Genomic DNA, 26,496 nt, shown 5'->3' with positions numbered 1-26,496 from the left:
TACAAATATGTGTACGAACTTTAACGTGCGACAACAAACGTTCCATCATTACCCTTCTGTTTAGTTATTGATTGTAATAGAAAGGCAAAGTTAAGTAAGAAAAAGACAAATTATTATCTATAGGTATATTTGTACAAAAAGGTGAAAGTAATTGAAGGTGAAGGTGAGGTAATTTGGTGAAAGATGTTTTTAGTGTCTACAATTTTAGAATAGCTCAAAATAACGGTTTATTTTTAGAATTTAAATTTCTATCGGCTGAGGCTATAAATACATCGAGTTTCAAATTATAAACCTTTGACGTTCCACGTGTCTTGTGAGACGTGTTAATAACATACACGTGTAGAGCGGCGCCGGAGGCTCGGCTGAGCTCAGCGCTGCCCTACATACTGCTGCTTGGTGGACTACTCAATACCTACTCTGAGGGCCTACTGCGAAAAAAAGATAATCGAAATTTCGTTATCTGGCTCTTTATTACTCTTGCATCATCATCATCCTGTCCTGGCCGGTTTCGGTCACGGCGACTGGGTTTTTTCTGGCGAGTGAGAGCGACGATCGTGAGCTCTCAGGTGGCTGACGTAGCCTAATTTTGCAGTAAATGTACGACCACACTCACCGCAGGTCAGCACCCTTTTCGACAAAATTGTAGTTGATGACCGCAGGCGGTCGGGCCTTTAACTGGTCACGCTTCGCGTCGAGTTCGACTCTCCTCTGCTCTTCGAAGGCTTGCACTTTTGTACTCACTGTATGCCTCCACTTCGGCCGATCTTGTGCCGAAGTCTCCCAGTGCGATGGTTCAATGTCACATCTCCGCATGTGGCGCTTCAGCACATCTTTGTAGCGCAAAAGTTGGCCGCCCTGTTTCCGCTTCCCACTGTGCAACTCTGAGTACTCTTGCATATTCGAGCAATAGAGAGCCAGATAAAGAAATTTATATTTTAGTTTTTCGCGGTAATGTATCCGTAATACGTATGCATGTACACTTGGCAGAGAGACCGAACTTACAAATTGTCAATTTCACATCATTCATACAATACAACACTCTTTACTGCACACCTTACATAGTTTACAATAAATGTACAGTAACATAAAGAAAGGCAATTGGATAGAGGTAACAACAGGCGGTCTTATCGCTTAAGAGCGATCTCTTTCAGACAACCTTTGGGTTTCGGAGACAATAGAATTAGAATATACGGTAGGTTCGGTACGGTATTCACAGTAGTTACCTTCTGCCGCTTCTTTCCGCCATCGCTCTATGCGACTACATTTCCATCTTCACCGCTTACATAGTTGGAAGTTTTCAACTGTGCGTTACTCCAGAAACTTCATGCCTTGCACAACTAAAATGTGAACATTAAATTAATTTTACAGGCGCGCGACATGTTAAGTAAAATGTGGAATGGACTGTCGCGGTAAGATTCGACCTTCAATCAAACCTTCAAGAAAACTGCTCATTTGTCTCCTATATCATAAAAAAAACCGGCCAAGTGCGAGTCGGACTCGCCCACCGAGGGTTCCGTACTTTTTAGTATTTGTTGTTATAGCGGCAACAGAAATACATCATCTGTGAAAATTTCAACTGTCTAGCTATCACGGTTCATGAGATACAGCCTGGTGACAGACAGACGGACAGCGGAGTCTTAGTAATAGGGTCCCGTTTTTACCCTTTAGGTACGGAACCCTAAAAATGTTAAATATTATAGAATGATCTTACACAACCTAGCTCCCACCCAAGCTCAAAAAGGGTATGTGCATTTTAATTTACCTGTGATATGAAAGAGCGATAGAAGAGTTACCTCTGTGTGTCAAGGTGCCGGCGACCTACATACTCGTATTGCTGTTTACCTACTATACGGCCCATCTGTCAAGCCGACAGAGTGCATGCAAATTGTATAAGAAGGAAGGGAGGCCAAACCTCGGTGACATCAACATTAAATGCAATATTTTGTTATTTTTAGGGTTCCGTACTTCAAAAGGAAAAAACGAAACCCTTATAGGATCACTCGTGCGTCTGCCTGTCTGTCCGTCTGTCACAGCATATTTTCTCCGGAACTACTGGACCAATTAAGTTGAAATTTGGTACACATATGTAACTTTGTGACTCAACGACGGACTTGTAACGTAAACAAATAATTTTAGACATGGGGGCCACTTTTGGGGGGTAAATGAGAAAATAAAAAAATAAAAATTTTCAAAGTATATCTTGTTACATATTAAATGAAAGAGCTCGTTGTGAGAATCTCAAATATATTTTTTTATAATTTTAGGATAAACAATTTAGAAGTTATTCAAGAAAATAGGCAAAAAATTACCATTCCCCCCCCCCCTTTATCTCCAAAACTACTGGGTCTAAAATTTTGAAAAAAATACACAAAATAGATCTTTACCTATAGATTACAGGAAAACCTATTAGAGATTGCAGTCAGGCGGACTTAATTACTTAGTTTTTGATCCGACCCCTACGGGTTTTTTAAAAACATTTCACTCACGTTTCACATAAGAAATACATTCTTTAAATAGAAAACATCTTTATTTCGAAGAACAGACTTCATAGTTGTTAGTAACAAATTAAAACAAAACAAATAAACTTAAAGCTAAAGGTAATTAATGCAAAAAAGTAAAACTAAATTATAACAAATACAATATTACCCCCCACTCTGATTATCCCCCGGACCAAATGTGCCAAAAATACTGGCGGCATTACCTCGCTGAATGGCCAGGGATATCTTTTGGACGAGGAAAGAACCAGAGCGAGGGTCGCCGCCCTTTAGGGTCGCTTCTTTAAATTATGTAATGTACGGAACCCTTGGAACGCGAGTCCGACTCGCACTTGGCCGGTTTTTTTATTTAAACTTCGTCGACTTGAGAACCTCCTCCGTTTTTAAACAGAAGCTTTTTATTCGTGCACCTACAGCCACAAAAATCACTTATTGTAAATCAAAACCAGCTCACGGCGAGCTTTTTATAGGTAATGTATGTTCTGTTATCTCCACCAGTTGCGTAGCGCTGCTACGCCGTAGACCTACTACGGCACTACGTGTTTCGTAATCCAGAATTTTATTGTATTTGTTACACTGTAATTTTAAATTGTATTTGTTAGCAAATTAGCCGTTATTTTAATGATGAATGAATGAAAGTTTGTTCACAAGAACATAAGAGTTATAAAATTTACATTGTTGACCCTTAATATGTTCTGCCATAAGGCAAGTGAAACTGATTTTTTTATAAGTGCTACTTTTCGTGGCTGTTTAGCGTGCGGAAAGTTGGTTTTCGCGACCTAGTGCTTTTTACTTTTCCAATTTTTTTCAATTTTAACTTGTTCCAATTCATGACTACTTATTTATGAGTGTTAATATTAGTTTCCATTAAACGTCGTAATCAACATAAAAACCTACTGTTAATGTAAGAATACGAAAAATATGCATATTTCTTATTTTGTTACTTACCTCTTCATCATTATAAGTATTATAACACGTTTATTTTTTAATGTTGAAAAACCGTTCTTCATAAGTTGTCTGAATGGAACGGAACGCCTGTCAAAGAAGAGGCGTATTTTCTTACTGCAAGAATGTTTTAAGTTTCCTAAGGCAACATTCGATATTGTTTTTATAAATATACGATACACCAATAATCATAAATAACGATATTTAGGTAATAATAGTACAATTATTTAATATTTACAATTGTTTCTGTCTTATAGAACATGCATTTAAAAAAAACTTTCATTTAAGTGGGTTCAATAATAATAACAAAATCTATTCTAGTCGAATAATAGCTAGAAAAACACTTCTTCATAATAAAACTATGAAAACGGATTATATCGCGTATATTGAATTTATAATACATCCCGACGTTTCGAACTCTTTACAGCGTTCGTGGTCAACGGGTGACTAACGGGTGGGTAACGGGTGTCACCCGTTGACCACGAACGCTGTAAAGAGTTCGAAACGTCGGGATGTATTATAAATTCAATATACGCGATATAATCCGTTTTCATAGTTTTATTTCATGAGTAACTATCGCGGTAACCGAAGACACTTCTTCATAATGTCAATGTCAATGATGTCACAGAATTAATAATATAAAAGTTTTGAATTCCATTCCTTACTTGTTGCTTTTCTTATTTTTTCGCAACTGTATTAAAAACGTCGTTCGATACACGTGCGGAAATGTCATTCTTCACTCGTCCCGAGTCTTGCCACGAGCCTACGTGAAGTAATGACATACTTTCCGCACTAGCATCGAAATGTACTATTTCCATGACATATCATGGAAAATCATTTTCATATGCCCCCCCTAAATATTAATTGCGTGCATGCAATATCTTAAGTAGTAAGCATATTATGCTAATATACTCGTATTGTAACCCTTAATACCTACATGTTATTCTTGTCTAACACTAAAGCTAACTTCTAAACAAATAGTTGAGTAAAAGGAAGCCACAAACCTCCTACAGTCTAATTAGCTACCTATTCAAAAATAACATGAACTTATAGGTGCATAATTGACGAATCATTCTAGATTTTCAAGAATTGTGAGTGATTTAGCTTCAAGTCTGCCCGTGACTCTATATGGGTAGACGTCATAAAACTACCATTTACTCTCTATCTTTATTATTTCCGTATTATTCAACCTCTATTTGACCCCCTAAACATTCATACATACATAGTGTAATAAAAACAGTAAGGAACCGTTTAATGGTATATTCGGTATCTGATTAGGAAAAAGTAGAAGAAACTTTTTATGATGCGAATTTTTTTTCTTTTATGGGTCCGGCGGTCGTCTATAGTCAACTCGCGTGAAAAAATGTTTCTTACTTTTTCCTAATCAGAACACGATACCGAATATACCCTTAAACGGATCCCCACTATTTTTGTCAGGTACGCCATGTATTATAGTTTCGCATTCAAATATTTGTAGACTAAAGGTCAAAAGTCAAAAGCATTTATTTGTTCAACATAGGTAAGGTACATAAGTACAGGTCTCGCATAATCATTGTATCACTATGTTGTGCCGTAAGTCGTACAATTTTCCATTTATGGACTGTGGCTGCATGCTGAGCACAGTTACCATTACTTACCAAAATCATCTAACAAAAATTCACTTACATTATAATATGCTTTATCAATTAAAAATTTAAATAACTTACTTTTAAAACTAATCATGTCATCTGTATTTCTTAGCTCATTTGGAATTTTATTAAAAAAATTTGGAGCCATTCCAAATATACTTTTTCTAAATAAATAACGCCGTTTTGGAAGGCAACGAATTGATTTTGTTTCTAAGACGTATACTTTTAAACTGCTGAAATAGCTGCGGATTGCATTTTACAAAAACTACAATTTCAAAAATATATAAACAGGGTAAAGTTAATATTCGTAAGTTTTTAAAGTATGGTAAACATGAATCAATTTGCTGGATTCCACATAATGATCTAATACATCTTTTTTGCGCTTTAAATGCCACCTCTCTGTCAACTGAATTGGCCCAGAATATAATGCCATACCTTAGCGTCGATGTTACATAGGCTTGATATGCTGTTAAAACAACCGGTTCGTTAACAATCTTTCTCAAATTATATAAAACGAATGAAAATTGATGGAGTTTCTTACATATAGTGTCAATTTGATTTCTCCATGTCAACTTATGATCTACACTTATTCCTAAAAATTTAGTCACATCTGTTTCCTCAATTTTTTGTCCCTTATATGTTATATTTAAAGAAGACTAAGAATTCAAAATAAATTAAACTGGTCTACCGTCTTGAGCTTGGCATCGTAAACTGCCTTTACCCCACCACCATTAACCGAACTCCAAACTATTTACTTTTAAAAAGTTCCACCTTAAGGCGAAGTTTTGTTTGACCCAATTTCCACCCACGTCAGTGCAAGGATCGAGTTAGGAAGTGAGCTGGTGTGGTACAACCTTAACGAAGATAAACAAACTCAGAAAAAAATGTTGTAGTTTAGAATACAGACAACAGAAATCACTATCATGTATCATTTGTGTAATACAATGTCCTATAATATTTATTTTTATGTTCCTACTTTGCTATGGCTTACTCAGAGATCTAATTTAATGAAAGCTACCTTTATTTAAATAAATTGAACATAACAAAAAATTTCGTTTTTTTTTTTGTCCTCGATAATTTTTAAACATCAAATACAAAGTAAGTGATTATTTTGGTTTGGTTGTGTAGTTGTGTAGATTAGATCCATAGAATACATGCTACCTGAAACCCGAGACATTTTTAATTTTCAATGTAGGTAGTGCAGTCCGCAATCATTAGAGTTGGTTACCTAGCGAATGAAACAACGCACCAAAAGTATCTGCCACCCTTGAATATTTTTCCAAATAGATATGTCTACAGTTTGCGATCCAGAGTATCTCTCACAAGTTAAGCTATTAGAGAATGGTACAGATACTTTTGATGCGTAGTGAATTCTTTCTCACATCTCTTATAATTGCAGGACACTCTAGTCCTGCGTCCACAGCGCAGCGAGCGGTAAATGCACCGCATTGAGCTGCATTCAACCGATCGAACTGCATCGGTGCATCGCACGCGGTAATGAGGATTCCACTGCTGTCCCCGTCGATATGGCGCTTGCGCTATTTCATATTCAATTCCAACGATCTGGGAGTCGATTCTAATGTAACAACTTGTTTTAAAATTATTGTAATTATTTAAATTTAAAATTATTATTAGCTAATTAGACTTTAGGTTTGTGGCTTCCTTTTACTCAACTATTTGTGTAGAAGATAGCTTTAGTGTTAGACAAGAATAACATGTAGGTATTAAGGGTTATATAAGCATAATATGCTTACTAAATACTTAAGATATTGCATGCACGCAAAATGTAACAACTCGTTTTATTTTTTTGTTATTTATTTTAAGATGTTTTTTTTAGTTTTAGTTTTTTAAGTCTTATAAGTTAATAATTTTGTCGTTACGCTTATCTGTTCTTATTAAATATTTATACAACTTGTTATGTTTTTGAACTGGTTATGATATGAGCTTGACAGTCGTCTGAGTGATTGACGACACACACGATTTCCACTTCATTTCGCATGTTGGTGCAACAGCGTGAGCGATTTTCAAGGTCGTATGAAATTAATATCAAAACCTTTACGTTGTTAAATCTAAATAGGGGTCCTGCTTGGATAGGGTGGTTGGTACTCTGTTTGTAGGTGCTGTTCGCTACATAGGTACGGATTTTACCGTGTTATCGGCTACGTTCGTAGCGAGCTTGCGCTGGCAGTGAATATGTTATCAAACATCTAAACAACGTGTGATTCAAGAAATAAAACTACTCACTCACTTACTGATTCTCAGGTAAAAACTACAGTGAACCAATTTGATCCACTTTGTTAGAGTATAGATTAACAATAACAGTAACAATTAGTACAGAATCCATTTGCAAAAAATCCCATATCATTGTCACGTGACAAATACATGTGTAAAACATGAAGCCTAGAAATCAAATTTATTCACTTGTGGGACTGTAGTGTAGTGTATAATTTAGGTGCTGAACCTTAATAACCGACAAAGTGGTACCTTTTTCCTACCTCCTAAAATACAAAAAGTTTTAGTAGTTTTACCTAGGCAAGTGAAATATTAGTTTACTGACTCTATATTTAGTAGATTTCGACAAAATAATATCACGCGTTCGACATTTTTCAATCGAGCTATTAAGACTTTTCTTAAAACTATGACCTTAACTAAATGTTTCGTTAAAGAGAAGAATCCAAGGATCTTAAGCGACATTAGCGACTAGTCTCCATTTTATTAGATACAATATAAACCATTAAATATCTAATTCAAAAATTGCTCCGGTTCGCTACGTTCCCGATTTTAATGACGGAGCCGGTACGAGTATTGTCATGAAATAATAGGATCTTGTTATAATTTACATTTCAACTCGTCTTTGATGTTTGTGATTAAAAGAGTTTTACAGACTTCAAAGGTTATGCTTTGAATTAGAAGCGTAATAATAACGTTGCTAAATAATAACCCAGTCTCATTGTCCACCCAAACTTCAAATCCATAGACCGGTAGATATACTGTTCACTTTTTCTACAATAGTCCCAATGCCCTGTGAACGGGTTCCAGCAGGCGTTCAGAAAAGTACCTGCTGTAACATCTTGCAAAAACGCGTCAAATAACTCGCTGTTATTTAAGTTTATGCCTACAAATACCTAATGTGATGTCAAGTATTTATACACGCTTTTTCTGCGAAAGAAAAATATTCATTTATTGCCAGTGACTGTACTTGCGACATGGAACCAAGTTCAAATTTAACTTGTAGCAGATTTGATCTTATTTTGATATGATCTTAAAGATCGCGCACGATGATTGGTGCATGTGAAATGAAGTGGAAGTCATGCGTGATGCGTGAGATGCGCGCCATAGACAATCGTCAATGTCGTAACAAAACCAGTTCAAAACCAAAACAAATTGTAAAATGTGAACCGGGATCCTGGGACCGGCATCTATATTTTACATATTGTTAGTTTTAATTTTGTTATGCAACGACCTTGACATGACTCGCAGTATATTTCGCAAATAGTGAAACACTGGCCCGTATATTATATTTGCACCTAACTGAAACAATTAAATCCAAAACCAAGTTATGAGGGTTCACAAAAAAATACGAAGCGCTTTGAGAAAAGGTAGGTAGTGCCCTTGCGCTTCGATTTGCTCGTCTTGGCGGGGGCACCACCGTGCCCCTAGATAAAGTGATACACAGTCCAATTCGAACGTACACGTACACTGACATCAGAATGATATCTGAACTGAATGATGTTATTTAGTTATCGTGCGTCTCGCCCGCGCCAATACATGTACAGACAAGTACGAAATGCATGATAACAGAATGACATCATTTAGATGTCATGATATCAGTGTTCGAATTAGCCTGACAGCCTTTAAAATAGATTTCGATCGAAAGTCATTAGTGTCATTACTGTAAATAAGTGTGTAGATAGAAAATGCCTGCCATGCGTGGCTGTTTTGTTTCCTATATTGTAACCGCTATGCATGTAAGTACTTTGTCAGTCGTCGACCCTCGCCGCTCAGTAGTCGTTTGGCGACTGATTGTGGAATAAATACGACTGCGACTGCGACCAATCTACAAATGGCCGTGGTATAGAGGAGGTACTCTGGGCGACCTAGCGCTACTAGGAGCTAGAAGTGCCCCATGCAATACTACTACTTACATACTACTTATATATAAATTATAAACTGAAATAGATATCATACACTAAAGAAAAAACAAATCAAAAAATATTTCATAAAATAATTTGATTTGTTCCCTAGTTGGATAGATGGCAGCACTATCTCTGACGTTATACCGTAATCCAGTAAAGGATTCGTATAGGAGTTGTGCAAGCACGTACTGCTCGCCCTCAGAGTTGGTCAAAGGCGCCTAGCCTTTCAAAGATAGCATACACCGGAGAATTTGGGACGGGTACCGCCGTGGCCGGGTGGTCTAGTTTGTGGTCAGGACGTTAGCCGCGTAAACTGAAGATTTGGGTTCGATTCCCGCCTCGGCCACCGGTGCACTTGGAAACTTTTTCATTAGTGTATGATATCTATTTATTTCAGTTTCTTTATAATTGAATCTAATTTAATACTACTTTATTTTCATTTAAATGGTTGTAAATTTTAATTTATTTACCATAATTATAATTGTAATTTAAATGGTATTTTAAATTTATTTGAGTGTCATGATTTAATTTTAATGTTATTTAGTTATAAGCTTTTGTGTGATACCTATGGATTTGATTGGACTGTTCAAAACAAATGCATTTTATTTTATAAAATGGGCATTTATGCTCGAGCTAAATACATTGGTTTTCACTTCGATTTCGAGGAACATTACTGTCACTATTGTTTAAAACCCATTTAAGACCTAAAATCTGTTTTTGTAGTCACATTTTTAAGTTTTACACATTTTTCCTCCATTTATTTTAGTGAATTTGTATTGCATAGCACTCGTGTACCAATTATGGATCTACTGATGTCTATTTTATTGAAATCCACTCATCATAATCATCATCATCATGTCAGCCGATAGACGTCCACTGCTGGACATAGGCCTCCCCCAAGGCTCGCCACTCTGACCGATCCTGTGCCGCTCGCATCCACCGAATTCCCGCGACCTTCACCAGGTCGTCGCTCCAGGCCTCCAACGAGGTGAAATCCACTCAATACACAGAAATATCAAATATTTAAGGTTATTTTACTGTATTCATACAAGACTAAAGAAATGAGTACCTACTTGGGCCGGCGCCGGCGCACTGCCGCGTGGAGCGGAGCACGCGCCGCCGTCGCCAGCAGCAGCAGCAGCAGTGGCAGTCTGTATGGCAGGTGTTGGACTACTCACGCGGCAGTGCGCCGGCGCCGTCGCCAGCAGCAGCAGCAGCAGCAGTGGCAGTCTGTATGGCAGGTGTTGGACTACTCACGCGGCAGTGCGCCGGCGTCGTCGCCAGCAGCAGCAGCAGCAGCAGTGGCAGTCTGTATGGCAGGTGTTGGACTACTCACGCGGCAGTGCGCCGGCGCCGTCGCCAGCAGCAGCAGCAGCAGCAGTGGCAGTCTGTATGGCAGGTGTTGGACTACTCACGCGGCAGTGCGCCGGCGCCGTCGCCAGCAGCAGCAGCAGCAGCAGTGGCAGTCTGTATGGCAGGTGTTGGACTACTCACGCGGCAGTGCGCCGGCGCCGTCGCCAGCAGCAGCAGCAGCAGCAGTGGCAGTCTGTATGGCAGGTGTTGGACTACTCACGCGGCAGTGCGCCGGCGCCGTCGCCAGCAGCAGCAGCAGCAGCAGTGGCAGTCTGTATGGCAGGTGTTGGACTACTCACGCGGCAGTGCGCCGGCGCCGTCGCCAGCAGCAGCAGCAGCAGCAGTGGCAGTCTGTATGGCAGGTGTTGGACTACTCACGCGGCAGTGCGCCGGCGCCGTCGCCAGCAGCAGCAGCAGCAGCAGTGGCAGTCTGTATGGTAGGTGTTGGACTACTCACGCGGCAGTGCGCCGGCGCCGTCGCCAGCAGCAGCAGCAGCAGCAGTGGCAGTCTGTATGGCAGGTGTTGGACTACTCACGCGGCAGTGCGCCGGCGCCGTCGCCAGCAGCAGCAGCAGCAGCAGTGGCAGTCTGTATGGCAGGTGTTGGACTACTCACGCGGCAGTGCGCCGGCGCCGTCGCCAGCAGCAGCAGCAGTGGCAGTCTGTATGGCAGGTGTTGGACTACTCACGCGGCAGTGCGCCGGCGCCGTCGCCAGCAGCAGCAGCAGCAGCAGCAGTGGCAGTCTGTATGGCAGGTGTTGGACTACTCACGCGGCAGTGCGCCGGCGCCGTCGCCAGCAGCAGCAGCAGCAGCAGCAGCAGTGGCAGTCTGTATGGCAGGTGTTGGACTACTCACGCGGCAGTGCGCCGGCGCCGTCGCCAGCAGCAGCAGCAGCAGCAGCAGTGGCAGTCTGTATGGCAGGTGTTGGACTACTATGTTAATAAGGGTCGTAATAGATGATTTTACTTTATGCACTAGAGCAAAAAAGCTACTTTACTCAAACACCCACTTTACGAAAATGAGAAGTGGAAAATTATCTTCGCTCGCGCTTATTCTTCCAAAAATGTAGTCGTGTCAATATCATTTTGAACATATCGCCCGCTTAGACTTCTGACTATGCTGTCGCTTCCAGTAATCTCTACGAATCAGGGGTTAACATTAATATTCTTTATTTTTCGAACCGGCAATAAGACTGCAATCTTACAGCCGCTAATGGAGGTTTTGTCCGGCCGCCGGCGGAACAAACGGCCACCCCCTCGGCCCCCTCCCCTCGAAGCAGGTTTTGTAATAAATGCGTCAGTTCCTAAATCTATGCTTTTTTATTGTGCTTTAAATCTGTCTGGTTCGAGTTCGTATTTTAAGGTTCATGTTGTTGTTGTGTTGTTTGCGGTGTGGTACACAAGTGCGTTTTCACATTGTCCGACTGGATGTCGGATAACCCTTGAAGAAGGGCAGCTGCTGGAGTGTACCCTGTATATAGCATTAAATCCCCCTTTTTGAGTTAACATTTTTTTTTGAACGATACACATTTTCTGTGTTATAGTTTTGTCAGAGGTTTATGAATGAATGAATGAATGTTTCTTTATTCAGGCAATTACATAACATTTAGACCCATTACATAATTTTAAAATACAAATGGTTAAACCGTTAACCCAGTGTCAAATTGTACTGGTAACCATAATAATTCCAGATTTAACCGGTAAACCTCAGATTTGAGCACTTGCACCATTCGCTAACCCAGGGTTAACCAGTTAAACCTGGAGTTACTATGGTTACCAGTACAGTTTGACACTGGGTTAGCGGTTTAACCTGTAAACCCAGGGTTAGTGAATGGTGCCTAGTGGCGCTTAAAGTACCTATACTCACTCTGTACAACCAAAACATACACACACACACATACATACACAAGGATGCCCTTACTATTTTTTATAATAACTTGTATCTACGTGAAGTAGTATGGTATATAACATTATTAAATAGATTTTAAACCTACTTAAAACATAATAAGATCATCCTAGCATGTCTTAGGTAGCTGTGAGTAAGACTAACTAATCTAACTTTATTACTTTCAATTAGTTTGCAGGCGTCTGAACTTGCGATGAGTAAAAAGTAATTCGTTGCTTCACTAGCTCGAATATACAGGGTGGATTTTTTAATGGGTCAAGGTAGCTACTGTCCTACTGTGCCGTAATGCTAATACTAGTGTTTTCGCGTACTTCTTCATCTGCGTACTTACTTGCTGCTGTGGCGCAACGACCCGAAGTGGATCTTGGCCTCCGACACCAAAGACCGCCATGCTACTCTGTCCAAAGCCGTTTCTGTCCAGTCGACGGCGCCGAGTTCGCTGAGGTCTTTCTGCACTTCGTCTCCAGCGGTACCTAGGGCGTCCACACGGCGTAGAAACAAGTAATTCCGTATCCCATTCTATAGTAAAATTAGTAGTAGTAGTAGTAGTAGTAGTAAACTCTTTATTGTACAAATATACACATTAAAAATTACATGGTACAAATAATAAGATGTACAAAGGCGAACTTATCCCTTTGAGGGATCTCTTCCAGTTAACCTTTGAGTAGATGAGAGGAGAAAGTGAAAAGAGGGTGACAAATGTAGCAAAATGTACAACAAGGTACCAGAAAGATAAAGGATATAAATACATACAAAATTAATAGGATAAACATATAATATATTACACAAAAAGGAATGGGGAAAATACACTAAAAAATTCCCTTCGAGAGATGATTACCGGGATAAAGACTATTCTATGTCCTTTCCTGGAACTCAAACTATTTCCATACCACAATTCACCTAAATCGGTTCAACGATGTAAGCATGAAGAGAAAGACAGACAGAGTTACTTTCGCATTTATAATATTGGTAGGGATTTCAATACGGGTGTTTATTGCTTATCGCCTTGATAGCGCGTTTACGACTCGCGGCGCGTGCGCGTTGGGAAAACTGACGTTTGGCAATAGCGCAATTTGTTTTGTTTCTTTTGTTATTTCTAGTCCCTCTGGCCTTTCCTGACTTGAAAAAGTTGTAATGTTGGTTTGGTGAATGTTCTGGTCAATGCTGATTGTTGTGGCCGGTGCTAACGCCTGCTGCGGTAAAGACTTCTTTAAATAGTACTCAGGTCAATTACAACGCGTCCAGAATTTTTGTTTATTAGAAAAAGCTTGTCACAATTTTCGTCGTTATATCACTTTGTGTGTCACGCGATTAAAAGAGACAGATACTGTCGTTATCACGCTACCACGTTGATAACCTCGAGTATCGCGACTGGCGCGATGGTCAGCCGCTCTTATAATTTATTCATAACGTTAAAATGAAGTTTTGAAAGCAGAAAACGTTAATGATAGGTATATTATTAACATTTTCTGCTTTCAAACGTTTACGCTTTTAGAAAATGCTTCTCGACCTCGCCCGGAGGCCCCAGAGCCACCAGCCCGGTATCTACCGCACGGGATCCAACTACCTACTGCCTCATACCCAGCAAGTAGGAACCCGGCATTCCAGGCCCGCAGAGCACACTTTGAACTTCCACCGCCCGAAGACTCTCAAAAGACAAAAGAAAATGAAGATTTATTCGGACAGGACCCTTCTCTAGGTCCCTATCCACCGCTATCGGACCTAAAAGGGTACAATTTGCCACCACCTCGAATACCAAGATACCAAGGTCAAGAATTTCCCAGAGAAGAAAGTTTGGAATATCTGACACCGCGTGGACAAGGCATTCTAGATGGTTTAGCTTTAAGATCCCACTCGTTAGAATCAAATAGACTAGGGATGCAGAACTCCGATCTCTATCCAGGGCTTCAACAAAACGGTGGGTACAGACCATTGAACCCATGGTATGGACTACCAGTGCCAACACAACCCAGCTATCTGCCGGGGCTTCAGCAAGCGCTAAGACCATTGAACGTGGGGTATGGAAAGCCAGTGCCAACCGCTTTGGGCCCGTACCCTCAACGAAGGCTGAAGCCGATGCAATTCTTTCCAACGCACGTTCAAACGCAGCTCGCACCACTGCGAGATATCGAGTCCTCAACAAAGAGCAACAAGGTAGAGAACCTAACCTAACACAACTGACTTCCTAATATTATTATAAAAAATAAATGAGTGGACACTTGGTGGTTTTTAGGGAGGGATGGTTGAAATAAGGCCCGTTAAGTTACCCTACAATTTACAGTCCTTCTATTCTGAAAATTATTCTTGGACATGACAAAATATTCTGAAAATATTTCCTAATTTCTCTTCTTGTCATTTTTTATATATAAGTACGTCGGTCAGGTAGAAACCTGAATGCGTCACTAGCGCAGTATTGTTGGACCATTTGTTAAACAGTCGCTAAACGGTCGCACCCTGCGTGCACACATTCGTCAGATCTACATAAACCTCCTAAAGAAAAGACAGTTCATAACTTGGGACTTGATTGTTTTCAGCCATTCGACAGGTGGCTGAGCGCTCAAGGACGAGGCCGCAGCCAACCGATGTCTCTAGAGCAGTTCGGGCCGCTCGCGCCGCCGCAATTACGCAGCAGGAAGAACCCTAATCAGGCCCGGGTACACCTATTAAACTATAATAATATATTATCACACCTCACATGACCCGCACTTGGTATAGTCTAAGAGAATATATAGGATAGAGGAGTACTGTCATAGCATAGAGTAACTTATACTAGAGCGGTACTGTCATAGTAAATTTTGTAACCCCAGTAAATTCACTGCCATCTGTCGACACACTTTAAAACTAAAAATAAATAAGCTTAGAATAAATTTAAAAGTGGAAAAATTACTGCCTTGGGTGAGACTTGAACTCACGGCCTCTGGATTCAAGTCTCACCCAAGGCAGTAATTTTTCCACTTTTAAATTTATTCTAAGCTTAATAGCATCGATCGCAGACGTTTCTGCTTTGTTAAAAATTAATTTAAAAATAAATATTTATAAAAATACGATAAAATGTATTTAAATATGGATAAATGATTTTTTTTATTTGCATTAATTATTTTTATGATTTTGACCCATGTCTTTCACTGATATGCGTTAAAATTGTTAAATAACAAACGAAACCGTCAACGCCATCTATACGACAGTAGGCCAAAGCTAGTAGCGCCCTCTGAACGAGAATCAAATTTTCTTGATTTTCGAGGCACGTTTTTTCCTTAGACTGTATCCATCTACGGACGGAATTATATCTATCTTTGGTCATAGTAAATTTTGTAGTCACAATAAATTTACTGCCATCTATCAACACGCGATTAAAACTAAACAAAAATATCAAAAATATTTATATATGATGAAAAAATGATTTTCACTTCTCATGCTCGTAAAGTTCGACTAAATAAGTCGTGCGTAGACGACATAAAGTTGCTTATTATGTTCTAGAGCATAAAGTAAAATCATCTATTACGACCCTTATTGACTTATATATATGGCAATAAAGTCCAAAATCTGCCACACAAACTGCCAGCCCTGCCGGGGCGCGCCCGACCGGCGCGCCCCCGACCGGCGTGCCCCGCGCCCCCGACACAACCGAGTACTTACTTTAGTCTTGAGTAAATACGGTAAAATAACCTAAAATATTGGATATTTTCGTATATTTTACACTCGAAGTGAAAAGCAAAGTGTCATAAATGTCCATCTTTATCCGAGGCAATTTATTGGTTCGAGCGCAGCGAGGACCAATATAGTCGAGGATAAATGAGATCAATAATAACATATTTTCTTCATGACAAGGATTTGAAAATGGCTGTTAAAATGTTTCTGATACCTACACCATAGAGTAACTTATACTAGAGCGGTACTGTCATAGTACATTTTGTAACCCTAGTAAATTCACTGCCATCTGTCGACACACTTTAAAACTAAAAATGAAGATTTATAAAAATACGATAAAATGTATTTAAATATGGATAAACGATTTTTTTTATTTGCATTAATTATTTTTATGATTTTGACCCATGTTCTTTCACTGATATGCGTTAAAATTGTTAAATAACAAACGAAACCGTCAACGCCATCTATACGACAGTAGGCCAAAGCTAGTAGCGCCCTCTGAACGAGAATAAAATTTTCTTGATTTTCGAGGCACGTTTTTTCCTTCGACTGTATCCATCTATTACGGAGTTATATCTATCTTTGCTTACACGTAGGTGACGTCTGACTACTCCGAGGAGGGAGTTCCGCAAGTTTCCGGAGAGAAGGGCTACGTGAGGCCAGTCACACGAGGGACATTCGTGACGCATGGCCTATTACGGCATTTAACCGTACGTTATCCGATACCCGCAGCTGACGTCTGACTACTCCGAGGGAGCTCCGCAGGTTTCAGGAGAGAAGGGCTACGTGAGGCCAGTCACATGAGGGACATTCGTGACGCATGGCCTGTTTCGGCATTTAACCGTACGTTATCCGATACCCGCAGCTGACGTCTGACTACTCCGAGGGAGCTCCGCAGGTTTCAGGAGAGAAGGGCTACGTGAGGCCAGTCACACGAGGGACATTCGTGACGCATGGCCTATTACGGCATTTAACCGTACGTTATCCGATACCCGCAGCTGACGTCTGACTACTCCGAGGGAGCTCCGCAGGTTTCAGGAGAGAAGGGCTACGTGAGGCCAGTCACACGAGGGACATTCGTGACACATGGCCTGTTACGGCATTTAACCGTAAGTTAACTGTCTTTGCTAACTGTCTTACGTACATATATATCGTCACTCCACAACTATAGCGTAGGCATGTGTCGATATTAATAATATGCGATCGCACGCTCTCCTCAACACTTCTGCTGACTGCAGATGTATGTAACTGACCACAAATATCCCGCCATTGAACGTACTGTTCGCAGCGAACGCGTTTGCCCTAACGGCCATCGGTTCTTGAACATAATTATACTATCCAACCTTAACTCATCATCCCTTTCATTTCTTCATTTCAAAACAAAAATATATGCAGATGTACGTTTGTTAATTGTTTCATAAATAAACAGGAAACGACGACACAATCTCCGCCTCCGTTGTTAAAGGACGAAGACGGATTGATGGAAGAGTTTGTCCCTGAGTCGGAAGACAAGTCGATTTTCAGTGAGGAGCGGAAACAACTACAAAAGCTTTCATCAGACGTACCAAACATCTTTGACGGTATATTATTATTATAACTTTTAAATTAACATTTAATTAAAGAACGACAACGGATTCAGGAGAAGTTGGATCCCGAGAAGGAAATATGTCGCTGGTCAGTGAAAAATGTTACGGAAACAACTACTGAAACTTCGTGCAGATGCGCCAGGAGGCTTTGATAATATTGGTTACAACACAACCACTTTAAGAAGATAGCATGTCATTGATCACCACACCGTCCGGCAAATACAGCACAAAATTTAAAAGTAAATAAATAAAATTTTATATTAAAGGAAAAAATGGAAAAAGTTACACTTCCGGCAAGATTTGAACCCGCAACCTCCGCAATCCGTGCGTTGCTCTTAACCAATTGAGCTACGGAAGCCTACCAGAACCTTGCAAATATTTCCATTCCTTCCCTTATGTATACACGCCTTTGGGGTGGGTTTTCCTTTAATATAAAAATTTGAAATATCGCTCGCAGACGTATCTGCATGTTAAAAAATTGATTTTAAATAAATAAAAATTACTTTAAACGGGTTAGTTACGTATGTACTTATTATACGCTCGGCATGTTTCGATCCCATTCAAGGAACCATGAGAGTTTATAGTGAATCAATTGGTTTGAAATATTAATAATAATTCAGCCTATATCAGTATATTTACGTCCCACCAGCTGAAGAACATTGCTTGCTCCCTCATGCACGTGAAATTGGTATTAATATGCGAAAACTTTAGAACTTAGTGAGACTTATTCATAAACATGTTTTACATTTATAGGAGAACTAATATAAAATATCCCAGTGCCAACCGGCGCAACAAGTACAAAGCACAGCCGGCGGGTACAGTCGGCACAATGCCGATTAATTGTCCCGCGCTCCACTTCCCGCGCGCTGACTGTACCACGCTTTAGGCCAAGCGCGCACTACGATTTTAATTTTTGCGACACGCTTTAAAGGGGCCCACTGACTATCAGTCCGCCGGACGATATCGGCCTGTCAGTTAGAACAAAAATTTGACAGTTTCGAACAACTGACAGGCCAATATCGTCCGGCGGACTGATAGTCAGTGGGCCCCTTTAGAATCGCGCTGTAATATGTACTGTCCGCGCGCCAATTCCGTGCATTCGGAGGTCGAGGAAGTGGGAGGGTGTGCGCCGCGCCCGTAGTCGTATACGTCTTAGTGCGCGCTTAGCCTTATTGTACTCGATACGGCCGAGAATCCGAGATCATTTATTGTTCTTTGTGAACTTTGTAACTACTAATGTGTAGGAAACTTTGTATTTATAATTATAAACACTTTATTTTACAAAACACGTGAAAAGGTAATCATAGAAAAAGTTATGAACTTTTGTCGAAAATAACAAAACATTTTTTATACAAGATTTTATCGTTGACTGTAGTTTTTTTTCAACAGTCATCTCACTCATTGAAATGACTTATTAGGGTCAGTTGCACCAACCACAATTAGCAGACTGATTAACGTCAAGCAGCAGAGAACTATGAAACTTTTCATACAATAAAATTTAGCGAACGGTAAAACGGTGACAGACGGTTTGGTTCAACCGACCCTTAGAGAACCCAAATTTAACGAGATCATGTTGTTCTATCACCTAATCCTATATGGTCATCTTTGATCTCCATCGTCAGATTAACACGATGTCATCATAGTATTGAGTGAGCCCTATCGAATGTTAGGAAGTTCTAAGATTTGTCCTAAAGGGCAGTAAAATAAGTCAGCAAAACAATATACAAAATCAACTTCTTAATTAATCAGATCTCAGGCACGAGGGAGTGTTCCGACTGGCAACTGCAAGGTTTGCTCGACGAGGACATGCCATCCGCAAGCAGCTCCTTATCCCGCCTCGCCGCATAACGCGCGCCGTACCCTCCTCCTGCGTTCCGCCTCCAATCCACCACGTATCGCGAGCGTATCTCCTGCTTATTATTTGAGATATCTCGTTCTTGAGTTTCCGAACTAGCACTTTCATCAGAACTGCTAGTACTGTCCTGCTGTTGTTCAATGTTTATACCTTGTACACTTTTAGATTTGAACTGCGTCCTGTCAAAAACGTCACCGTACTTAATGAACCTATTTCCATCCTCATTTCTTGAAAGTCTGTCGTTTCTCTTGTTTTCATACTTACCCTGGTATGGTATTCTATCTACATATCGATACCTGTCTTCAATTCGTTCCTTATTATTCTGTCTATAATCACCCTCTGAAGCGCCTACATGCGTTTCTTCTTGAGGATTTATAATACCCCATTCTTCAGCTAGCCTAGGAAAGGCATTAACATACCTCTCTTTAGGGTCCGTATGCACTCTGTACCGTTTTATTCCATTTTTTTCAATATAACGTGGTATTTCTTCCTCAGTGTTCTGTTGGTTCCACCTTTTTCTGCTTTCCTTTAACGGATCAATGCTACTAGGCTTGTTGGACTGGAAGTACACGGGTTTGAGTTGATCTTCCAACTCGTACAGACTATCTAAAAAAGCTCTCCGTGGCGAATCTGGGCCATCTAGCTGGAACGACAAAATATTCATTTTATTTTATTAGATAATTTCGGATAGGCACTTGTTAATTTGCGATCGACAGCGTTTGAGTTGAAGGAATTTCGATTTTATTTTAATTAATCAAATTCCAAATTTAAATTTATTTTATTTATTTAATAAAATACAGAGTATTCTTACAATAATCATAGCCCCGCAAAACTCAATAAAGAGTTTGACTGTGGGGTCATCAGTCTCTAGTTATATATGTACTTAACTTAATTTTATAGTAGTGTATGACGTTAATTGTCCGCGAGGCGGTTCCTGCCACTTCAAGAGATAAGAAATGCCCCTAACAACGTGATCAGTAAAGATGGTCCACCAATTGATTGGGATACCCTAAGATGATACCTACGCTGAAAATCATCCAAAAAGGACCACAGGACCATTTGGGGGATACACTCTCGACTCTTAAAAGGATTTCTTATATCTCGATCCCTGTCGCTCGAGTACAAATAAGGAATTTGCATCATTTCGTACCTTGTAAATACAAAATGGTACAGAGATCGACGGCACCGCTTAGCTACATTTAAAATCGCTCAAAGTAAAAAAATGTATAACCAGGCGATCAACTTTTTCAGGAATCCTTTCCTTGTACGTAGTTATACATATTGGGTCGGAAAAGGTAATGATGTACGCCGCTCGCGTTTAACTCTTAACTAAATGCTGTATAGAAATTTGTTTTAACAAGTTACCTCAGAATCAGTAATAATGTCTCCAGGCTTCGGTCCTCGCAGATCCCGCCGAGAGATGCCAAGCTCACGCGACGCGACCACGTCCTCTGAAGCATTCTGCCTGCTTTTAGCTAAACTGGCTGTACTGCTCGGGACGGCGGGTGCGGGCCCGTAGTCGTAACTATCGCGGAGTAGAGCTCGACGGAAGCCTTCGAGCCACTTTGCGTTGACGTCTATAAATATATGGAATGGACGTAACAAAGATGGAGCTTAGGCGTAGAGGAAGCAGTGCGATATTGTGCGCCGCGACGGACCTGACGGTGACGCTATCTGGCACGCGCTGACTTCACTATTTAAACAAAACGACCTCTGCGTGTTACAAGGAACACTTTTCAACATTTAAGAATTTTGTTTTAGTATTAGAGCGTTTTCACATTGTCCGATCCGTAATCGGATGTAGGATCCTATAAAATTAAGTTATAAAATTAAGTTAAGTACATATGTAACTAGAGACTGATGACCCCACAGTCAAACTCTTTATTGAGTTTTGCGGGGCTATAATTATTGTAAGAATACTCTGTATTTTATTAAATAAATAAAATAAAATAATAAATACATCTCCGTCTAGTCAGGCAGGCGCCGTCTTTAGCGGTCACTACAATAAACATTATACCTACACATACGCATACAAACAAATTTATATGATCGGTTCGACAGCTGACGGGGGGCTCCGACATGGCTTAATTTATCGGAAGCGCCTTTCCGATATCGGATGTTGGAAGGCGCCTTATATAAGAAAAACAGCTGCAGGTGTGTGCCATATCCATATGGCATCAAGTCCGCCTCTTTTTGCGTAAATTTTAGTAATAACTATTTATTAAATGAATAAATAAAATACGGAAATACTCGTACTTACACATTGTCTCACATTCTACTTTCATCCGACATCCGATATCGGATCGGACAATGTGAAAACGCTCTTGAGATTTTTTTTTGATATACCTATAGGTTCTCTGTGTCTATATGTTACGTTATCTAAATTAGTTGCTACAATTAACCTTTGTCTAGTTTGAGTCCGGTTAACTAAGATGATATTATATAGTTACATGTTGGTAAAACATAATAAATATTACCTACGATTTCTATGAGAGTTTACAGTTAAACTGTTTTGTGTGTTTACTGATGAATACTGAAAAACTAAGATTAAGTAAATACCTACTTAAATAATGAGTACTGTTTTGTTTCCTTACCAGGCGCGGTCAGCACGGTGGTCCCAATGTCCGCTTTAACGGGGAACGCACACAACACCAGAAGAACCCACTCGCCTTGCATCTCATACACTTCACTGTACTATTAATATTATCAATATGCTAATTTATGTGCTAAATTTGGCAAGTTTAACGCCACCTAGCACCAAAGTTTGCCACTTAGCAGCTTTTTTTCCGTAGATGCCAATTCAAGTGCTAAACAACTTTGGAGCCACCTAGAACTCAAATATAATATATCACCTACAACCAGGCACTTTTTTTTCAATGATTTTAGCAATGTTTGCCTTCCGTCTGGCATTGTTTATGTTTAACATTCAGAGTTGAGTAATACTCGTGAAGGCGATAAGCCACGGTAGTAAATTGTTTTGTTAAAAGTCAATTCCACCAGCCAACATGAGGAAACAACTCAAAATTTGCATCAAAATACTTTGCCACACTTGTGGATAAAATAGGTACATGTACAAGTTTTGCTACACTACACCCTATTCAGGGTCCAATGTGGTACCATATGATATGTATAAGAACTACTATGTAATGTACCATGGCTTGCAAGAAATGAATGAATGAATGAATAAAGTCAAATAATTTCAACCATGCGGATAGCTGGAAATAAAACGACGCTTACAACTGACGAGTCATTTATTTATATAAGCCTTATATTATATTATAGTTTACACGCGTCTCCGTCCGTACCGCGCGCCGCGGTCACAACTTACTCTAACACACCCTTTCTTACGTCTTTCATTAATTGGTACGTTTCTAACCTCAAAATAAATATTTTGGCTAGAGATAAATAAATTAATAAAGAAATTTAAACTTTCGCGTGTAACCTCCTTATTAATTCATTTATTTCTATTTTGACGAACAATATTTTTCTAGTCCACAAATCAATCATCAAAGACAAATAACGTTATTTTGAGGTTAAAAAATAATAGCCGCGCGAGCAACTCGCAATTAGTTCTAACTAACTCTCCTCTCCCCTATCTTGTTGCAAAGATATTATGAGGTCTACAAATAGTCATATACCATGGAACTATCAGTTCCATATAAATGGAACAGTCAAACATTGCACACGTCACTCTATAAACAAAAGTTCCATTTTACAACAAAAAAATCGTTTTGTAACATGTCCATGGAAGATCCATTTTTATTACGAATATACTAGAAGTATCCATTTGACAAAACTTACAGAAAGGGGTAATTACCAAGCACGATTAAAAATTTGATCACTGCTCACATACACTACACGTACTATAGTAAATTCAAACCTCGCTGCACGCGAATATGTAGTGTGTTCTCTGTCACACCTACTCGCCGTAGGGAAGTATGACAGAGAGAACACTACGTATTCTGGTGCAGTGAGTTTTCGATTTTACTAATGACATCGGAAGGTCAGAAAAAATATGGCGTCTTGAGTAATGATGCCAGTGTATTAGTATAGTTTTTTTTTTGTATTTGGAGATAACCCCAATACCCCTTAATTTAAGAAAGTGGATTTTTATGCAGAAACAAATATAAGAGCATTTCTCAAGAAATTTTATACACCTCTCATTTGGATGCCAGGGATTTATTAAAAAAATCGCTATTTTTAACTCTATAGCAATACGTTGCGAAGGCGTACTTTTGTGTGCGTGGCATTTCATAACTATATTATATACCTAATATTGCTAAAAATTGTTTAGTAATTACATATTTCTCATAATCACAGTATTGCATTAATTCTTTCATGACAAAAATAACTGAATAATAAGGTAACAAAAGTTTCACGTAAATTCACGTTGTTTTAGAGACATGTCGACTTAAGTATCTTTTTTCAATAAAAATATGCCTAAATAATATCAAACTAGAATCAGAAGCTCACAGGCCACAGCGCCATCGGAACAATTACATGTCAACATTTATGTGACTTATGCTTATGTACCAGCGCCACCAAACAGATGTGTACCTACTTACAAGGTATTTCGAAATATGGAAACATTTGGTCCTACTACGGTACGGTACAATCTACCTACTTAGCAAAATATAAAATGTTCAATGCAACACAACAGTAGATTAATATTGTCTTCGGCTACCGCGATAGTTACTCATGAAATAAAACTATGAAAACGGATTATAAATTCAATATACGCGATATAATCCGTTTTCATAGTTTTATTACAATAGTACATTGTTAACCGAGGGTGAAAAGTGAACCGTATCACCCGAGATATTTTGGCGTTCGAACGAAGTTAGAGCGCCAATAGTTCGAGGGTGAGATGGTTACTTTTACCCGAATTAAACACTACTTTTCATTTCGATTATGAGGAAAGTCAAACAAGAAAATATTTTTACGGTTAAGAGAATTAGGGACTGAAATTGGCGTCATTTACATTTTGATCGGAAAAATATTCTAAAACCTTAGGCCTCCGGCCTTAATGTACACGCGCCTTAAAAAAAGTGAAACCGACTGAATGAATTTAATGTAATGATAATATTCTCTCATCTCACCTGTCATATTCTTCATTCACTCATGTGTTTTATAAGACTGTTTGTTTCTTAATAAATAATAAAAATAAAAAAAATATATTTTAAACTTACATCGTCATTAATATTTATTATTTTAAAAATAAATCAATGCAATTGACATTTAATTTCGATAATACTCGCTTTTAACCGAATATGGCTTAAACGGCCGCCAGCCGTCGCTCGAAGTACAAATAAATAGAAAATACTTTCCACCCTCCCCCGGGGTATCAGCCTACGAGAGGTGAACTCTCCGAACAGGAGATGAAAATTATGTTAACCTTTCGGAATATGACAAATAATCGAATATAAACTGTCGGGAGTCATTCGAACAGAAGGTAATTTTACGATTTAACTTAGTATTTTTTCAGAGGCCTTTGGTCTCCATTTCCACAAACTAACAGTGCACGAGGAGCGGTCACGACATTCAAGCACCGCGTACTATAAATTTATGCCTGAAACCTGAAAACCAGAGTTAAAGCTTAAAATTAGCATAATGTTAGTATGACAAATAATGGAAAAAACCACCTCGTACAAGTAAAGAGGAGCTGTTGCCCCCGTCCCCCGCCCCCGACCCCCGTCCCCCGTCCCCCGCCCCCGTCCCCCGTGCAGCGCGTGGACACTCACAGCGCCATCTTGCGGCCCTCGATGGAGATCTCGACGGCGCGGCGCGCCCCGCTGTTGCCCCCGTCCCCCGTCCCCCGCCCCCGACCCCCGTGCAGCGCGTGGACACTCACAGCGCCATCTTGCGGCCCTCGATGGAGATCTCGACGGCGCGACGCGCCCCGCTGTTGCCCCCGTCCCCCGCCCCCGTCCCCGTCCCCCGTGCAGCGCGTGGACACTCACAGCGCCATCTTGCGGCCCTCGATGGAGATCTCGACGGCGCGGCGCGCCCCGCTGTTGCCCCCGTCCCCCGTCCCCCGCCCCCGACCCCCGTGCAGCGCGTGGACACTCACAGCGCCATCTTGCGGCCCTCGATGGAGATCTCGACGGCGCGACGCGCCCCGCTGTTGCCCCCGTCCCCCGCCCCCGTCCCCGTCCCCCGTGCAGCGCGTGGACACTCACAGCGCCATCTTGCGGCCCTCGATGGAGATCTCGACGGCGCGGCGCGCCCCGCTGTTGCCCCCGTCCCCCGACCCCCGGCCCCGAACCCGTGCAGCGCGTGGACACTCACAGCGCCATCTTGCGGCCCTCGATGGAGATCTCGACGGCGCGACGCGCCCCGCTGTTGCCCCCGTCCCCCGCCCCCGTCCCCGTCCCCCGTGCAGCGCGTGGACACTCACAGCGCCATCTTGCGGCCCTCGATGGAGATCTCGACGGCGCGGCGCGCCCCGCTGTTGCCCCCGTCCCCCGCCCCCGTCCCCGTCCCCCGTGCAGCGCGTGGACACTCACAGCGCCATCTTGCGGCCCTCGATGGAGATCTCGACGGCGCGGCGCGCCCCGCTGTTGCCCCCGTCCCCCGACCCCCGGCCCCGAACCCGTGCAGCGCGTGGACACTCACAGCGCCATCTTGCGGCCCTCGATGGAGATCTCGACGGCGCGACGCGCCCCGCTGTTGCCCCCGTCCCCCGCCCCCGTCCCCGTCCCCCGTGCAGCGCGTGGACACTCACAGCGCCATCTTGCGGCCCTCGATGGAGATCTCGACGGCGCGGCGCGCCCCGCTGTTGCCCCCGTCCCCCGCCCCCGTCCCCGTCCCCCGTGCAGCGCGTGGACACTCACAGCGCCATCTTGCGGCCCTCGATGGAGATCTCGACGGCGCGGCGCGCCCCGCTGTTGCCCCCGTCCCCCGTCCCCCGGCCCCGAACCCGTGCAGCGCGTGGACACTCACAGC

General features: G+C 41.2%; 4 protein-coding genes across 4 annotated transcripts; 3 read left to right on the top strand and 1 right to left on the bottom strand.

Moving 5' to 3' along the window:
- The first annotated feature begins 10,265 nt into the window (after window positions 1-10,265).
- Window positions 10,266-11,498, top strand: LOC134751673 (uncharacterized). The gene has a single exon (XM_063687117.1). The coding sequence runs from the start codon at window positions 10,266-10,268 to the stop codon at window positions 11,496-11,498; it is 1,233 nt and encodes a 410-aa protein (XP_063543187.1).
- A 2,084-nt stretch (window positions 11,499-13,582) lies between these two features.
- LOC134751672 (uncharacterized) lies at window positions 13,583-14,634 on the top strand. Its single transcript, XM_063687116.1, has 2 exons — window positions 13,583-13,660; window positions 13,958-14,634. The coding sequence occupies exons 1-2, from the start codon at window positions 13,612-13,614 to the stop codon at window positions 14,632-14,634; spliced, it is 726 nt and encodes a 241-aa protein (XP_063543186.1). The 5' UTR covers window positions 13,583-13,611.
- A 373-nt stretch (window positions 14,635-15,007) lies between these two features.
- LOC134751807 (uncharacterized) lies at window positions 15,008-17,722 on the top strand. Its single transcript, XM_063687294.1, has 3 exons — window positions 15,008-15,116; window positions 17,130-17,219; window positions 17,540-17,722. The coding sequence occupies exons 1-3, from the start codon at window positions 15,045-15,047 to the stop codon at window positions 17,705-17,707; spliced, it is 330 nt and encodes a 109-aa protein (XP_063543364.1). The 5' UTR covers window positions 15,008-15,044; the 3' UTR covers window positions 17,708-17,722.
- Window positions 17,723-19,420: 1,698 nt separating this feature from the next.
- On the bottom strand, window positions 19,421-20,215 carry LOC134751671 (uncharacterized). Its single transcript, XM_063687115.1, has 2 exons — window positions 19,761-20,215; window positions 19,421-19,667 (listed from the first exon to the last, which is right to left on the bottom strand). The coding sequence occupies exons 1-2, from the start codon at window positions 20,213-20,215 to the stop codon at window positions 19,442-19,444; spliced, it is 681 nt and encodes a 226-aa protein (XP_063543185.1). The 3' UTR covers window positions 19,421-19,441.
- Window positions 20,216-26,496: the final 6,281 nt, after the last annotated feature.

This window comes from Cydia strobilella, chromosome 23 (genome assembly GCF_947568885.1).
Source record: "Cydia strobilella chromosome 23, ilCydStro3.1, whole genome shotgun sequence".
Taxonomy (NCBI): domain Eukaryota; kingdom Metazoa; phylum Arthropoda; class Insecta; order Lepidoptera; family Tortricidae; genus Cydia; species Cydia strobilella.
This window is presented reverse-complemented; position numbering and strand designations above follow the sequence as displayed.

Excerpts from the sequence above, each read along its gene's own strand:
- LOC134751807 (XM_063687294.1), top strand. The coding sequence starts at position 15,045 with ATGTCTCTAGAGCAGTTCGGGCCGCTCGCGCCGCCGCAATTACGCAGC. Across the intron at positions 15,117-17,129 it reads AGAACCCTAATCAGGCCCGG|GGAGCTCCGCAGGTTTCAGG; the intron begins GTACACCTATTA and ends GACTACTCCGAG. Across the intron at positions 17,220-17,539 it reads GCCTGTTACGGCATTTAACC|GAAACGACGACACAATCTCC; the intron begins GTAAGTTAACTG and ends ATAAATAAACAG.
- LOC134751671 (XM_063687115.1), bottom strand. The coding sequence starts at position 20,215 with ATGAATATTTTGTCGTTCCAGCTAGATGGCCCAGATTCGCCACGGAGA. Across the intron at positions 19,668-19,760 it reads AGAAATGAGGATGGAAATAG|CAGTTCTGATGAAAGTGCTA; the intron begins GTTCATTAAGTA and ends GGACAGTACTAG.
- LOC134751673 (XM_063687117.1), top strand. The coding sequence starts at position 10,266 with ATGAGTACCTACTTGGGCCGGCGCCGGCGCACTGCCGCGTGGAGCGGA.
- LOC134751672 (XM_063687116.1), top strand. The coding sequence starts at position 13,612 with ATGTTCTGGTCAATGCTGATTGTTGTGGCCGGTGCTAACGCCTGCTGC. Across the intron at positions 13,661-13,957 it reads CGGTGCTAACGCCTGCTGCG|AAAATGCTTCTCGACCTCGC; the intron begins GTAAAGACTTCT and ends TTACGCTTTTAG.